Raw genomic sequence first — 16,109 nt, 5'->3', positions numbered from 1 at the left:
AAAAATACATAATTAGCCAGGCAGGGTCACGTACACCTGCAATCCCAACCACTTGGGAGGCTGAGGCAGGAGAATCGCTTGAAACCAGGAGACAGATGTTGCAGTGAGCCAAGATTGCGCTCCAGCTTGGACAACAAGAGCGAAACTCTCTCTCAAAAAAAAAAAAAAAAAAAATCAGTATAGGCCAATTGCAGTGGCTCACGCATGTAATCCCAGCACTTTGGGAGGCTGAGTTGCGCAGATCATCTGAGGTCAGGAGTTCAACACCAGCCTGGCCAACATGGTGAAACCTCATCTCTACTAAGTAAAGTACAAAAATTAGTTGGGCGTGGTGGTACACATCTGCAATCCCAGCTACTCTGGAGGCTGAGACACAAGAATCGCTCGAACCTGGAAGCAGAGGTTGCAGTGAGCCGAGATTACGTCACTGCACTCCAGCCTGGGTGACAGAGCAAGACCCTGTCTCAAAAAAAAAAATAAAAAGTTAAAACCATTATAAAGGTATGGTCAACCATTTTACTGTACTTTTACCGTACGTTCTACTTTTAAACATACCAAGAACCATCACAGACTGAAATTTAATTTGCCTGTGAATTAGAAGGGAATGCTGTGGTTACATTATAATATTTCACTAATTTATATATGGAGTACCATGAGGTGTTTTAAAATGTAGATGTAGAAAGAGAAGAAGCATAAGAGAGAACATACATATTTAATTGTGAAAAATGATACACACTCATTGTTTGCAAAATAAAAAGTAAGGCACACAGTCTTGAACTTATGCCATTTGAAATAGAAAAGAACCAACACTGATTTTATTATCTTGGGAGAGATGCCTGTAGAATCTGTGCTTTAAGTTTGTCTCTTAAACATGAGAAAGCAAGAATGAGGAAGTATTGGGTGGACTCAGTGGGTCACACCTAAATTCCAGCACTCCGGGAGGTCAAGGTGGGTGGATCACTTGAGGCCCGGAGTTGAAGATCAGCCTGACCAATGTGGTGAAACCCCATCTCTACTAAAAAATACAAAAATTGGCCGGGCGTGATGGCAGGCACCTGTAATCCCGATTACTAGGGAGGCTGAGGTATGGGGTTACTTGAACCAGGGAGGCAGAGGCTGCAGTGAGCTGAGACTGTGGCACTCCACTGCAGCCTGGGTAACAGAGCAAGACTCTGTCTCGAAAAAGAACAACAACAAAAACGAGGAAGGCTAAAAGTAGATCTGATAGTACGTGATTTAAGCTGAATATCTTCCTCTCTCCTGCAGGGGTGCACTATGTATTTGATACAACAATAGCCGCAGATTTTAGTATCCTGGAGAGTCAAAAAGAATTCGTGCGTCGCTATCGCCAGCACAGTGAGGAGGAGCGCACCCTGCCCATGCTGACCTCTGCCTGTCCTGGTGAGCCCCTGGATCCCATTCTGTCGGCCTGTGGTGCTGTTTCACCAGAGTCTGCAGTCACTGGCTGAGGTTGGAAACAGACACACCCATCCCACCCAGCCGTGTGGACCTGGAGGGAAGATCTTGGCCTGATTCCTGGAGGGTATTTGACGTTTCGGGACAGCAAATTCATTTATTTTTTCATCAGAGGTGCCACACTGGGAAGGCCAGTTAATTAATTTTTTTTTCGAGACAGAGTTTTGCTTTTGTCGCCCAGGCTGGAGTGCAGTGGCGCAATATCGGCTCACTGCAGCCTCTGCCTCCCGGGTTCAAGCAGTTCTCCTGCCTCAGCCTCCTAAGTAGCTAGGATTACAGGCAGGCACTACCACGCCCAGCTAATTTTTGTAGTTTTAGTAGAGATGAGGTTTCACCATGTTGGCCAAGATGGTCTTGATCTCTTGACCTTGTGATCTGCCTGCTTCGGCCTCACAAAGTGCTGGGATTACAGGCTGAGCCATTGTGCCCGGCCTATTTATTTATGTTTAATATTGATTTATTTATTTAGAGACAGAGTTTTGCTCTTGTTGCTCAAGCTGGAGTGGCACAATCTCGGCTCACCACAACCTCCACCTCCAGGTCTCAAGAGATTCTCTTGTCTGAGCCTCCCAAGTAGTTGGAATTTCAGGCACATGCCACTGTGCCCAGCTAATTTTTATGTTTTTAGTGGAGACGAGGCTTCACCATATTGGCCGGGCTGGTCTTAAACTCCTGACCTCGGATGATCCGCCTGCCTCGGCCTCCCAAAGTGCTGGGATTACATGCTTGAACCACCGTGCCCAGCCCAGGCAGTTCTCTTGAGCCCAGGAGTTTGAGACCAGCCTGGGCAACATGGTGAAACCCTGTCACTATGGCTTGTTTGTTTTTTTCTGGAGACAGACTCTCACTCTGTTGCCCAGACTAGAGTGCAGTGGTGTGATCTTGGCTCATTGCAACCTCCACCTCCTGGGTTCAAGCAATTCTCATGCTTCAGCCTCCCGTAGCTGAGATTACAGGCTAGCACCGCCATGCCTAGCTAATTGTTGTATTTTTAGTAGAGATGGGGTTTTGCCATGTTGGCCAGGCTGGTCTTGAACTATTGGCCTCAAGTGATATATAGACGTGAGCCACCATACCCGTCCTCTAATTTTTAAAATAAAAATCTTTTAAAAGGAAAAGAAAAACAGGCCAGGCATGGTGGTTCACAGATGTAATCCCAACAATTTAGGAGTTTGACATGGGAGGATTACTTGAGCCTAGGAGTGTGTGACCAGCCTTGTCAACATAGTGAGACCTGTGTCTGCAAAAAACAAAAAGCCAGGGATGGTGGCATGTACCTATAATCCTATCTACTACGAATCCTAGGTTGAGGTGAGTGAATTGTTTGAGCCAAGGAGTTCAAGGCTGCAGTGAACTATGATTCTCCATTGTATTCTAGCCTGGGCGAAAGACTGAGGTACTGTCTTTTAAGATGCTTTGCAAATACTCTAATACAATGTATGTATCCCCATGAATAAAGGAGTCAAATACAATATTGAAATGCTTTTAAGAAAATCTGTTTTCTCTTGAAAGTATGACATGTCTCCGAGGTACAAATAATTATAGAATAGCACAGCAGACATTCGTATATCCTTTGGCAGCTTAAAAAAATGCAGAATAAGAAAATTCTTTACATTGATATTCAGATACTCTCAGGGAGCACTGTTTAAACCCCTCTAACCAGTTTAGGATGCCGAGTTATAGAAAAGATTCATCACTTGCTTTTCAATTCTGGAAAAATAGAGTTTGGGTTAAGAAATTTTCGAAGAAGCATAATGGAATAAGGAAAGGAATGGCTATCTTGGCGAACAACATTAATTAAAAATTATTCTAAACACATGAAGCCTGTGGGAGCATAGGAGAGCTCTATCTAAGCTAGTCATAGGCTGTATAATTTTTAGGGTTTGGTTCACGTTTCAGTTCTCAATTTATGCTCCCCCTACTATGGTTTCAAATTTTTCTAGCGTTTCACATGTCAACATTTAGTCATTAGGATTACGAATTAATGAGATAGAACATTGACATCGTAGTTAGTTCGAGTTTGGAGTTAACTCTCTAGCCATTTATAAAATAGAGGAAATGTACCATCTGTTCAGTGGGCTGCATTGGTTGGCTCGTTATCTGATCTGTGTCTTTCGCCAGCAACCCACAGCCTACTGTGATCTCAGCTCCAGATGGGGTTGGGGATGTTAGTGACGTCTTTCAGGTATATGGTTTGCTTTAGTGTAAGTGATTCATAGATTTTTCTATCAAAGGTTTAAGTATAAATCATTTGACTCCAGATATAGCCTTTTGCTAAATTGTGAGTATTGCATTCAGCTCTTCTGGCATTTTGGGTGTTTTTCCAGGTGTAAAGGGATAATTTCCGCACTTGAGGGTTTGGGAGGCTGCCTGGGCCCTGCATGGCCTGGGAGTACCTGGTGTTTGTGTGCAGAGCCTGCCTCTGTGGCCCTCTTGCTGGAGTGATCTCCTTTTGGGACCCATCACATGATGCTACAGACAACATGGCTTCACAACACCAACCACACTTGCTTAGTTCCGCCCCCAACCAAGGAAGAGGCCATGTAAAACTATGCAGAACTAAGGCCCATGCCCTTGGAGCAGTGGTGTCTAAATTATAAAAAATTTAAAAACTGGCCGGGCACAGTGGCTCATGCCTGTAATCCCAGCACTTTGGGAGGCCAAGGAGGGAGGATCACCTGAGGTCAGGAGTTCGAGACCAGCCTGGCCAACATGGCAAAACCCTGTCTCTACTAAAAATACAAAAATTAGCCAGATGTGGGGGTGCATATCTGTAGTCCCAGCTACTCAGGAGGCTGAGACAGGAGAATTGCTTGAACCCAGGAGGCAGAGGTTGCAGTGAGTTGAGATCATGTCACTGCACTCCAGCCTGAGTGACAGAGCTAGACTCTGTGTCCAAAAATAAAAAAGATGCAGTCTTGCTCTGTCACCCAAGGTGGAGAGCAGTGATGCAATCATAACTCACTGCAGCCTCGAACTCCTGGGCTCAACGCCATCTTCCTGCCTCAGCCTCCCAAGTAGCTGGGACTACAGGTGTGCACCACCACGCCTGGCTGATTTTTTAATTTTGGTAGAGACAGAATCTCACCATGTTGCCCAGACTGGTCTTGAATTCCTGCCCTCAGGTGATCCGCCTGCCTCCCAAAGTATTGGGATGACAGGGATGAGCCAAAACGCCCAGCCTGGGGCGTTTCTTAGTGGCTACTTCTGTGTCTCTGTGGGTGTTTCCTGAGCAGGATGTGTTTATAGGTGAGACTTTCGTTGTTAAATGGGATTATCATGTCTGACTGGGGCATGAGCTGCCTGTCACCCTCTGGGAGACCTTCCCCTCTAGGAGTGGAGTCTACCCAGGTGTCTACACAGCCCCCGTTTGAGGGCAGGTAGTGTGGCTCTCATGTGCACAGGTGTGCCAGTGTCTGTGGGGTCAGGGCCTAGAATCAGTTGCCAGGTCAGCAGGTTCTGTGATGCTCTGATGCGCTCTGACTGGGCTGTGCCCCAGCAGGAAAGGAGCCGGCAGGGCTCCTGCAGTGGAATTGCTGCTGTGTGGTCAGCTGCAGTGGTGGCTTGTGTTCACCCTGGAAACCACCGGAGCAGTGGGGCCCTCAGGGAAGTGCTCAAATTGTGCAGGCATGTAGTGACCTTACAGATTTTGCTATTTATTATGACTTGGGGAGTATAGATTTCTTATACTTTCAGAAGTATGCAGTTGTTGGGCTGTGAATTTCTAGTCGGTGAGTGAAGTTGGGCAAGCGTGTGGCTGCTCTCCCCTGAGCAGTGACCACGTGTTCTAGCTGCGAGGACTCCGCAGCTGGCCAGGGGATTTCTCACAATACAGCCTAGGCCACTGTTCCTGCTGCCCTTCAGTGCTTATTTCCCTTCACCTTTTTGGAGGACCTGTTACTCTGACTCTTACCTCTATCCTGTCCGCCTTGCAGGGACAGTCCCATTTCCCAGTAGCCTCCAGGCCTGCAGGTTCCCATGACCCACAACCTGTCCCTTGAAGACAGGTTGTGGGTCGAGGACAAGCTCCTGATAAAGCCTGAGGAAGAGGTGCCCTGGTTTCACCTTGGGGCGACAGGGACTCAGGAGCTGAGCGTTCCTGGTGTGTTACAGGAAGACCAGAGGAAGCAGTAAGGAGCTGAGCATGGATCCCTTCTTTCCCCAGGCTGGGTCCGATATGCGGAGCGGGTGCTGGGTCGCCCCATCACTGCCCACCTCTGCACTGCCAAGTCCCCCCAGCAGGTCATGGGCTCTTTGGTGAAGGATTATTTCGCCAGACAGCAGGTAAGCTGACCTCTGTCTGGAGGACAGGAAGGGCAAGTGAGGGAGGGCCATGGCACAGAGGCCCAGGAAGGGGAAGGGGAGGGGGAGGTTTCCCTATCTGTCCAGGGTGGTCACAGCCCCACTGGTGAGCACAAGGGAAGCTGTGGCTTCAAGAAACGTCAGCAGTGCCATTTCTCACCAACGCCCGTCTCTGTTCCTCCCTTCCTTCTTCTTAGAATCTCTTTCTTTCTTAATCTTTTCTGTGGCATCTGGTGGTTCTCCTGGGCCCATTTGGGTGGAGTAGAAATGCTGCCCATCCTGCTGAGAATGAGGTCCTGGGCCTCGCCCAGAGATGCTGCTGCCTGCTGTTCAGACACCTCACCTAAGGAGGCCTGGGGTGGCCTGTGCCTGGAGACCAAGGGCCACTGTCATTTAGGGAGCCAATCCAGGCCTCTGCCCTGGCCTTTCCCTCAGACCATGGGCAGCACATGACTTGTTAGCCGCTTCCGTGAGATTCTGCGGTGGCCGCGATGCTGTCTTCCACTTGATGGAGTGAGTCCTGGCCTGGGGCTCCTGGGTGTCCCCTGCCTCGGTCCATCATCTTTTCCTTTCCCACAGCCCTCTGCGGCCCCCAGGTTCTCCAGAACCCCCTGATGTCTCCAAGGCCACCCTCTAAGGGACCCTCATCCTGTGGTTTATTCTCCAGCAGCTGGCACGCCCCACACTGCTCTTCTCAGTCAGACTTTACTAAACCCCTGCTCCGTGGGAACAGCCATGGCCAGGCACTGTGGTAACCAGAGTAGAGGGCAGTGTCGGGATCTTTCAGACATTTGAAGTCAGCCTGAAGAGGCACGCACAGTTGGCAGCCTTGTCATTTTAGCAATAGGTAGTGTTTTCTTTCTCCCTAGTTTCTTTCTACCCATAAAGTCACAATTTGGCAAATTATAAACATGATGTCAGAGTATATGTGTTCAGTTTAGGCAGGACTGAAAAATGAGCTATGGAACTTTACGCCTGTCCCTTGCCCTGCCCCCACCTGAAGGGATCCATGCATTTCCAGGTCTTCTGCAAGCTGCCAGCCTGCCCCCTCTCCCATGGCTAGAGCCCAGAGCTATGGGCCCTCCTATAGTTGCTGTGAGGGGCAGCTGCAGAGACCCAGCCTCCAGCAGCCCCCTCACCTGACCACCTGGCAGGGCTGCAACCAGGGGCAGGTTTTCTCTTTTGCTCTTCCCCTGCCCCGAGTGGGGCCCTTCCACCCAGACCTCACCATGGGGTCACTTGGCAACTGCCGGCTCCTGGCTTTGCTACCAGTTAGGGCCCAGCCATAGGCACCTGCTCTGTGTGGCAAGGCCCTAGGAGAGGGGTAGCTTGGGTGGGCTGGAAAGTCTGCGGGTAAAGCAGCCAGCGCACATATATACCCAGGCTCCCGGCAGCGGCTCCACGCTGGGCCTCCCGTGTGTTTTGTCCCCATGTGCGCAGGTTCAGGAGGAAATGGGCTCAGCCACCCTGGTTCTCCGCTGGCTGCGGGGCTTTGCAGACGGTTTGGGTGGGCCACACTCAGTCCCAAGGCAGGCAGCAAACAGACACGGATGGAGTGCTGGTGCTCAGTAGAGCTGAAGATGGGATGGGAGCCAGATGTGGCTGCAGTAACTTTGTACGGCCTGGCCTCAGACTCACAACTGCCCCAGCCCCAAGAAAGTGCTGCATGTAGCCAGGCACGGTGGCTCACGCCTGTAATCCTAGCATTTTGGGAGGCCGAGGTGGCCAGATTGCCTGAGCTCAGAAGTTCGAGACCAACCTGGGCAACACAGTGAAACCCCATCTCTACTAAAGTACAAAAAGTTTGTTGGGCATGGCAGCATGCACCTGTAGTCCTAGCTACACGGCAGGCTGAGGCAGGAGAATCGCTTGAACTCAGGAGATGGAGGTTGCAGTGAGCCAAGATCCCACCACTGTACTGCAGCCTGGGCAACAGACTTAAGACTCCATCTCAAACAAACGAAAAAGGAAGTGCTGCATGCAGTGTCAGGGAGGGCAGCAGCAAGCGGGCGTCTCCATCCCTCTTGCCGTGGCACCAAACACAAGCTGCTGTCGTCACCTCTCCACCATCCCTGAACATGGGTGCCCCTCTCCCACAGAACCTGTCCCCAGAGAAGATTTTCCATGTCATCGTGGCCCCTTGCTATGACAAGAAGCTGGAGGCTCTTCAGGAAGGCTCTCTCCCCACTTTGCATGGCTCCCGGGGCACTGACTGCGTGTTAACATCAGGTGAGAGGTGGGGGGTGGTGCACCTGGGCGCTGGGGACATCCCCAACTGGCCAGTGCACACCAGAGCCAGGGAGATCTGCGCCCCAGAGTCATCCCAGTGCCTGCCACTGTGGTCAGTTGTCTGAAGTTACTGACAGCTGAGGGTCTTAGGGGCTTAATTGCACGAAGGTGAAGAGAAGGGTAATGTTTGATCTAGCCTCCTGTCTTCTCTGTGCGTCTTCCTCAAGATAAATCAGGTCTCTGGGAGAACCACTTGGGCAGTGTGATGGCCCTAACTTTACATTACAGTCTACATAAGGTACTTACCTCTCGGTAGGAAAGTTGTCTGCTGCCATAGTAGGTCTCCTTCTCACAAACCAGGTCTGCACTGACAGCACCAGTGAAGTTTTTCTCAGAGTAAAATGAAAAAGGCACATTTGCTCCAGTGACGTTGCCTTTAGCACTGTATTGGCCTTGCCTTTCAGACATTGAGAGTCTGCAGTGAGTTCTGTGTGTGTCGTGGTTAGAAGTCATTCCCTGGAATTGTGTAGAACCCATTCAGAAGAATGTTGACATCAGTTGGCAGGGGAAGCTTAAGATGTTGAAATTCTGGTGGATCTGTTTTAATTGGTCTCTGAAAACAAGTCCTTGCAGGTATTTAAAGCACTGGTAGGTTAGGCAGAGAGGTCATCTCTCAGCTCTCAGGGACAACCTTTAAGGGCACCAATACCCCTCACAGGCCGCAACTTGACATTCTAGCACATAGACACCTCTGGAAAGGTCCCCACGCCATAGGCACAGGCTCCCTGTGGAGTGACGTGGCAGGCATGTTGAAGGATGAGAGGCAGAAGGGCCCTCAGCACTGCCATCCTTCATTCAAAGAGGAAGGTACCAGCAGCCATCTGCTTATGTTGACAAAATAAAAACACGTGATGGGCTGTCAGAAGAACCATATCCAGCCATCTTGTTTCTGAGTGCAGATTCATAGTAAGTTATGCTGTTTTTAGTTTGTTTTGTTTTGTTTTGAGACAGAGTTTTTGTTCCTGTCACCCTGGCTGTAGTGCAATGGTGTGATCTCGGCTTACCACAACAACCCCTGCTTCCTGGGTTCAAGTGATTCTCTGCCTCAGCGCCCCTGGTAGCTAGCATTACAGGCACGAGCCACCACACCCGGCTAATTTTTGTAATTTTAGTAGAGACACGGTTTCACATGTTGGCCAGGATGGTCTCGATCTCTTGACCTCGTGATCCTCCCGCCTCGGCCTCCCAGAGTGCTGGGATAACAGACATGAACCTCCGTGCCCAGCCTATGCTGTTTTCTTACCTGTGTTTCCAGCCATCTCACAGCATCTGATGTGATGCCACAGCCATGGTTTTAGAGACTCAGTTTTTCTCTTAAGGATTTTTTCAGGCATCCTTGTGTGAAAGGAAATACAGAAAGTGGTTCTCACTTTCAGTTGATCTCGCTGCAGAATAAGCATACATCATAAAAACCTACCCAGGTGCAGTGGCTCAGGTCTCTAATTCCAGCTACTCAGGAGGCTGTGGCTGGAGGATCACTTGAACCCAGGAGTTTGAGACCACCCTGGACAACATAGTGAGATAGTGAGACGTCGTCTCTTTTTTTATGAGACAGATCTCACTCTGTCGCCCAGGCTGGAGTGCAGTGGCTCGATCTCAGCTCACTGTAACCTCCGCCTCCCAGGTTCAAGGGATTCTTCTTGCCTCACCCTCCCGAGTAGCTGGGATTACAGGCATGCACCACCACACCTGGCTAATTTTTGTATTTTTAGTAGAAAGGGGGTTTCGCCATATTGGCCAGACTGGAGACCTCATCTCTTCAAAAAAAAGAAAAAAAGGGCTGGGCACAGTGGCTCACACCTGTAATCCCAGCACTTTGTGAGACTGAGGTGGGCGGATCACCTGAGGGACCAGGAGTTCGAGACCAGCCTGGCCAACATGGTAAAATCCCGTCTCTACTAAAAATACAAAAAGTAACCTGGCATGGTGGCGTGTACCTATAATCCCAGGTACTCGGGAGGCTGAGGCAGGAGAATCACTTGAACCCAGATGGCAGGGGTTACAGTGAGCCAGGATGGTGCCAGTACACTCCAGCCTGGGCTGTGGAGTGAGACCCTGTCTCAAAAAAAATGGAACCAGTATATGTTTTGTCATCCTGTGTCTGTGAGCTTGTTATACACAAAAGTTTTCTGTTTGTTTCATGCAAAGTGGACCAAAAAAAGTTTTCCACATGGGAAAATCATGGAGAGATTGTTTACAGAAATCCAACAGTTCAAGGGCAGAAAGAGGAATGGAAAGAGGAATTAGAATTGAACTCTGCTTACGTTGTATTAATGTTTTGTTTTATTGGCCTCACTTTGCCCTAAAGATGGGCTCCTGCTCTCTGTGATGGATATTTCACAGGAGGGAGGACATCCAAAGTCACTAATGTCAAATTCCCTGCAGGGGAAGAAAAGTTCTGTGGCCACCTGTGTCTTTTCAGTGTCTCTACTTCGTTTGCCTGTAGGTGAAATTGCTCAAATAATGGAGCAAGGTGACCTCTCAGTGAAAGATGCCGCCATCGACACTCTGTAAGTAGGTTCTTAGGAGGCTGCTCTGGGGGGCAGGGCCTCCCATGATCCCTGCCAGGCCCAGGGCTGCCCTGCTTTATGAGGAGGCCATGTGAAGCCCTGAGATGCAGTCCCCAGGCCCTGCCACAACCATCAGCCACCCTCCTGGCTGTCGAATGAGACACCATTCACTAGGGCTGCCAGGAAGTTGGGAGGCTTGGTGGGGTTCTGTAATTACCACCCTAAACCCTCGAGGAAGGAGGAGAAGCACAAACAGCTTTGTCCTCCCTGGGCCAGGGCCGTTAATGTGTGCACCAGCCCCTCCTTCCTGAGTGCTGTCTGCCTCACGTTCCGTGTGGCCTGTCGGGCAGTGGGGCAGCTCCCGCAGGCCCCTTCGCACCAAGAGTGGCAGGCTGGGTTCTTCTGCGGGCGGTGACCTTGACACCCACTGAGGCCTGGGGCTCCTGCTGCACCCGAGGCATGGGCAGAGAGTACCACAAAAGCAGAAGTGTGTGTCCTTGCCAACACTCTGCATCCCAGGTGCTGCATTCGTACCCTTTTGGGGGAAGGTGGGATTGCAGTTCACAGAATTTTTACAGAATTTAAGCATCTGTGGGGCCAGGCATGGTAGCTCATGCCTATAATCCCAGCACTTTGGGAGGCTGAAGTAGGAGGATCACTTGAGTTGAGGAGGTGGAGGCTGCAGTGCCACTGCACTCCACCCTGGGAGACAGAACAAGACCCTGTCTCAAAAGAAAAAGACTAAGCATCTGGAGCACCTGCAGGGGCCCAGCATGACCGAGAGTCCTCTGCCTTCCCCGAGCATCAGGCAGGCCCTCCTGAGTCCCCTCAAGATGCCAGAAATGGGACTTTCTCCAAAGTTTAAACATCTGTAGAGGATTTAGCTTCTTTGGTGGCGCCCTTGGATTGTGATGCCCTTTGGAAGTCTGCTTTCGCGTTTGCTGTGACTGTCGGCAGTCATGAAGGACTTGTCTTTTCTCTGCCTGGTGAGGTTTGGAGACTTGAAGGAGGACAAAGTGACGCGCCACGATGGAGCCAGCTCGGACGGGCACCTGGCACACATCTTCAGACATGCGGCCAAGGAGCTGTTCAACGAGGATGTGGAGGAGGTCACCTACCGAGCCCTCAGGTGTGGGGCAGCATCCACAGCCTGTCTGTGCCTGTGGTCAGCGCGTGTGCGTGGCGTGCATGCATGGATGTGTGCATGCTAGTTTTATCTATGAGTTTATACCAGTTAAAAGGCCTTTTTTGTATTTATTCAGATCTTTTATTTTGCCGACTTTCCAGCCTTATGTTAGAAATTGTTCGCTAAGTGACAGATAAAGGATTTGACGGATCAAAATTCTCTGTGTTCATTTTGTAGAAACAAAGACTTCCAAGAGGTCACCCTTGAGAAGAACGGGGAGGTCGTGTTACGCTTTGCTGTAGCCTATGGCTTTCGAAACATCCAGAACATGATCCTGAAGCTGAAGAAGGGCAAGTTCCCATACCACTTTGTGGAGGTCCTTGCCTGTGCTGGAGGTGAGGCGCCAAGAGCAGCACCTGGCTCTGTCCCCTGAGGGTGCTCAGGCCTCATTGGCCCTGCAGCCGCCAAAGAGACAGCGCTCTTGGCCACCCAGAGCCTCTCAGCCCCAAGAGCTCTGTAGGGTGTGGATGCTCCTATGGGGCTTGTGCTGGGACATTCTGGGCTCCGTTGGTTTCACTCTTTCCCTCAACCCATGTAGCGTGTGGGCATTGTCTTGGGGATATCCCCTCACGAGGCCCCACGTGGCACCAGGTGAGAGTCAGCCTGTGGCAGCAGGCTTGGAGAACAAACAGCAAGGGTCAAGGTTGCCCTGCCTGGAAGAAACACCCTTGCCTCCTGCCAGGTGCCAAGGATAAGCCAGCTCTGTCCTGAGTGACGGGAGAGACCAGTGAGAGGTGAAAGCAGGAAGGGTGTGACCCAGCCTGGGCCTGGGGGGCTCCCCTGCTGTGTGGCGGGAGGGTGGGCCACTGTGGGCTGTGATTGTCCAGGCAAGCAAGAAGGATGCCCATCTGGGGCAGGGGGAGAGAGAGGACGAGAGGAGGCCTGGATGGGCGGGGTTCCCCGGGAAGGACTTTTTGATGGTGTAAGTGTCAGGGAAGAAGGGAGCCCCTGCCCCTGACCCATGTGGTCCATCTATGCCCCTGGTGGGGAACTGAGGACCTCTGTGCCATTGTGAGTCGGGGGGACACCACAAGGGGCTTGAGGGGAAATGCTGGGTGCAGCAGGTCAGCTGGAGGAGCGGCTCCACTGATGGCAGATGAGTGGGACAAGGTGTGAAGCCACAGGATGGGAGGGGCCCCTGGGCAGGTCACAGACAGGGATGCAGCTGGAGACCCTGCCCTGGTGTCCTTCAACACAAAGGATCTCCTAGAAGAGGGGAGGCCCCAACCAGCACTGAGAAGAGGAAGGTGAGGGCAGAGAGGCAGGCACTGGTTCTGGGGGAGCATGTGGCCTTGGAGGCCTCACTGAGCATTCTAGGGGCACAGAAGAGTGGGTCCCACGGCTGGGCTGAGGAGCAACCAGGAGGTGGCTGTGAAGCAGGGCCTCTGGGAGGGCCTCTGCGTGCAAGCCAGCCCCCTGGGAAAGTAGAGGTTGGAGACCAGCTAGGATGCTGCCCTGGAACCCATGAGGAGTGAAGTTTAACCAGGAAATTGGCTCCAGATTGTTTTAAATGAACCTCTTAGGTTACTAAGAGTGATGGTATCTAACATGCTACAGAGTAAGCAGCATTAATAGATAGGAGACACATTTTCACTCAGGCCAGTGCTGGGTGTGTGGGCTCATAGCTCACCTGCCTGTGGTGCAGCCCCAGCCAGGGCGCAGCACAGTAACACACAGTGGTGCAGGCAGGAGTGGTTTAACTGCTTGTTCACAATTCCTGTGCTCCTGCTTTTGCCAAATTCCAAGAGAATTGAAAATCAAGATTTGCATACAAAGCCTTGTTCTAAAAGGTTGGCAGCCTGGGCTTTAGGTAAAGCCTTTTATGGAAGGTGTAAATGAGTGAGAATGAGAAGCACAGGGGGCTGTGAGTCTGGGACCTTGTCCCCCATGGCCTTGGGGAAGACCTTGGCCCAGCCCCAGCCTTAGTCCATGCAGTGTTCCATGTCCCCTTCATTCCTCTCCTGCTCCCAAACTGTCTTCCCTCTGAGGCAAAAGCTTCCTTAAGACTATCCCGGCCGGGCGCGGTGGCTCACGCCTGTAATCCCAGCACTTTGGGAGGCCGAGGCGGGTGGATCACGAGGTTGAGAGATCGAGACCATCCTGGTCAACATGGTGAAACCCCGTCTTTACTAAAAATACAAAAAAAAAACCAGCTGGGCATGGTGGCGCGTGCCTGTAATCCCAGCTACTCAGGAGGCTGAGGCAGGAGAATTGCCTGAACCCAGGAGGTGGAGGTTGCGGTGAGCCGAGATCGCGCCATTGCACTCCAGCCTGGGTAACAAGAGCGAAACTCCGTCTCAAAAAAAAAAAAAAAAAAAGACTATCCCGGCTGGGTGCAGTGGCTCACACCATTAGTCCCAGCTTGAAACAGGAGGATTGCTGCTTGAAGCCAGGAGTTCAAGATCAGCCTGGGCAACATAGTGAGACCCCCCCCACTCACAATCTCTACAAAAAATTTAAAAATTAGCCAGGCGAGAGGGTATGTGTCTGTAGTCTGAGCTGCTCGAGAGGCCAGAGTAGAAAGATCACTTGAGCCCAGGATAAACTTGTCTGTGTTTATCTTTCAGGATGCTTAAATGGCAGAGGCCAAGCCCAGACCCCAGAAGGACATGCAGATAAGGCCCTGCTTCGGCAGATGGAAGGTATTTATGCCGACATCCCTGTGCGGCGCCCAGAGTCCAGTGCACATGTGCAGGGGCTGTACCAGGAGTGGCTGGAGGGGATCAACTCTCCCAAGGCCCGGGAGGTGCTGCACACCACATACCAGAGCCAGGAGCGTGGTGCACACAGCCTGGACATCAAGTGGTGAAGGCAGGCCAAGGCCTTCCAGCTGCGCTTGGGGCTAGGGCTGCTCTGAGGGAGGGGCTGCCCTGAGTGGAGTATTAAAGACACTTCAGTAAACCGCTCGATGGGTTACTTTGGTTTCTCAGAGTTCCCTGCTACCCAGGGGAGGGAGGCCCCCCAGGCAGTTTCATGTGGTGCTATCTTCATAGTGGGTGTGGGGTTGGAACATGTTTTGTTTTTTGAGATGAAATCTCGCTCTGTCACCCAGGCTGGAGTGCAGTGGCACAATGTCGGCTCACTGCAACCTCCACCTCCCAGGTTCAAGCGATTCTCCTGCCTCAGCCTCCCAAGTAGCTGGGACAACAGGTGCACACCTCCACACCTGGCTAATTTTTGTATTTCTAGTAGAGACAGGGCCTCACTGTGTTGACCAGGATTGTCTAGAACTCCTGACCTCCTGATGCACCTGCCTCAGCCTCCCAAAGTGCTGGGATTACAGACGTGAGCCACTGTGCCTGGCGGATTGGAACATTTTAACATGAGAGGAGCACTTCCCCAGTATATCCATTTATCCTAAGATTGTGAAAAAAAATCCCAAAGAGTGAAAATGGAGACAGACTACTTTTAGGTTTAAAAAAAAATAACAGAAAGTGTCCTGTGAAGACCTAAGACCCCCAGAGGTCCTACTGTACATTCCTCGGGGGTGATTTGATGTGGAGTGAGGGTAGAGTTGGGCCAGCTATGCCTGTGGCATCCTGTGTCCCTGGGCTTGTTAGGGTAGGCGGTCCACAGTCCCAGATCCCTGCCCAGTTTGGCTCTTGCTTTTACCCACTCATGTTTTCCTTGAAAATGTTTTTGCCAGAACATTAATAATTGTCAGCCTTTTGGAATCAGGAGACTCATACAAATCTGGATTTCCAGTTTTTCTTGAGAAAAACTATAGGTTCTGACAACAGGAGGCCCCATTCTTCACAGCCAGTCACCACCCTCCTGGACCACACCCAGGGCCCTGGGGACCCCAGCAACGCAGGCCCCAACTCATACGTGTACATTCAGTCTTTGACTTGGACTTGCATCAAGGCAGGAGGAAGGCCTGACTAGGGTGGCAGACAGCAGAGGAGAATCGAGAAGGGTGCCCGCATAAGCCAGGTGGGTGCGAGGGAGCCCCAGCTTCCTGTCAGAGCACCATCGTGGGTTGGGAGTCAGGGTAAAGGCTCCATCCAACCCTAGGTGGGTGAGGCTATTCAGGTGGTCCAGCCTCCTGCAGAACACTTCCCTGTCACCCTTCTCTTCAGACAGATTTCTCACACACGGCCCTGGCCCATCCATTCGCCATGAAGCCCTGTGTTCACGGTGATGGAGCCCCCTCCATCCTGGCACTGCACTGCAGGCATGAGCTTGCCTTAAAAATAAAGGAGAGGCGGGGCACAGTGGCTGGTGCCTGTATACCCAGCACGTTGGGAGGCCAAGGCAGGAGGATTGCTTGAGTCCAGGAGTTTGAGATCATCCTGAGGAACATGGTGAGACTTTATCTCTACAACATTTCTTTTTTTTTTTTTTTT

General features: G+C 51.2%; 1 protein-coding gene across 3 annotated transcripts in view; it reads left to right on the top strand.

Moving 5' to 3' along the window:
- The window catches only part of NARF (nuclear prelamin A recognition factor), a 24,746-nt gene extending 10,076 nt beyond the window's left edge, over positions 1-14,670 (top strand). For 2 of the 3 annotated variants that reach the window (XM_017524724.2, XM_037737134.1), the window contains 7 exons: positions 1,267-1,401; positions 5,642-5,760; positions 7,878-8,007; positions 10,514-10,577; positions 11,569-11,706; positions 11,941-12,098; positions 14,331-14,670. In XM_017524724.2, the coding sequence (XP_017380213.1) occupies positions 1,380-1,401; positions 5,642-5,760; positions 7,878-8,007; positions 10,514-10,577; positions 11,569-11,706; positions 11,941-12,098; positions 14,331-14,572 (873 nt within the window). In that variant the 5' untranslated portion in view covers positions 1,267-1,379 and the 3' untranslated portion in view covers positions 14,573-14,670. The remainder of the gene's footprint in view (positions 1-1,266; positions 1,402-5,641; positions 5,761-7,877; positions 8,008-10,513; positions 10,578-11,568; positions 11,707-11,940; positions 12,099-14,330) is intronic. The other variant, XM_037737135.1, reaches the window with a different exon arrangement.
- The last annotated feature ends 1,439 nt before the right edge of the window (positions 14,671-16,109 follow it).

This window comes from Cebus imitator, unplaced genomic scaffold (assembly GCF_001604975.1).
Source record: "Cebus imitator isolate Cc_AM_T3 unplaced genomic scaffold, Cebus_imitator-1.0 Scaffold36, whole genome shotgun sequence".
Lineage (NCBI taxonomy): Eukaryota > Metazoa > Chordata > Mammalia > Primates > Cebidae > Cebus > Cebus imitator.
Note: the sequence above shows the minus strand (reverse complement) of the source record. Positions and strands in the feature narration are given on the sequence as shown.